Source organism: Cariama cristata, unplaced genomic scaffold (assembly GCF_000690535.1).
Source record: "Cariama cristata isolate BGI_N322 unplaced genomic scaffold, ASM69053v1 scaffold27631, whole genome shotgun sequence".
NCBI lineage: Eukaryota > Metazoa > Chordata > Aves > Cariamiformes > Cariamidae > Cariama > Cariama cristata.
In genome coordinates this window covers 2,860-3,102 of record NW_009600252.1, presented here as the reverse complement: position 1 = coordinate 3,102, position 243 = coordinate 2,860, and the positions used below count along the sequence as shown (strand labels likewise).

Sequence of the window (243 nt, the reverse complement as noted above, 5' to 3'; positions counted from 1 at the left end):
CCCAGCTCAATCTGCCGTTGGGTCTTCACCACGTCGAAGGGCAGCGTCAGCACCGCAGCCACCTGTGGGGCCAGCAGCCGGGCAGTGAGCTGGGACCTCGCCGTTCCTGCCCAGCGCCGGCTCTGCCATCACCTCCCGGCACCGTCTCAGCCCCATCCCTTGCTCCCCGTGGGGGCCATTCCCCCCCTGCTCACGGCTGAGCGAGCCCCAGTGCCGTGCAGACCCCAGGGCCCCCAACTCACC

The 243-nt window shown here is 70.8% G+C and overlaps 1 protein-coding gene across 1 annotated transcript in view; it reads right to left on the bottom strand.

Annotated features, from left to right (window-relative positions):
- Positions 1-6: 6 nt before the first annotated feature.
- Positions 7-243, bottom strand: part of LOC104169147 (solute carrier family 25 member 39-like) — a gene marked incomplete at its 3' end in the record, with an annotated part of 2,952 nt that continues 2,715 nt past the window's right edge. The window contains 2 exon segments of the mRNA XM_009709973.1: positions 7-62; positions 215-243. The exon segment at positions 215-243 is cut by the window's right edge and continues 96 nt beyond it. Of these exon segments, the coding sequence (XP_009708275.1) occupies positions 7-62; positions 215-243 (85 nt within the window).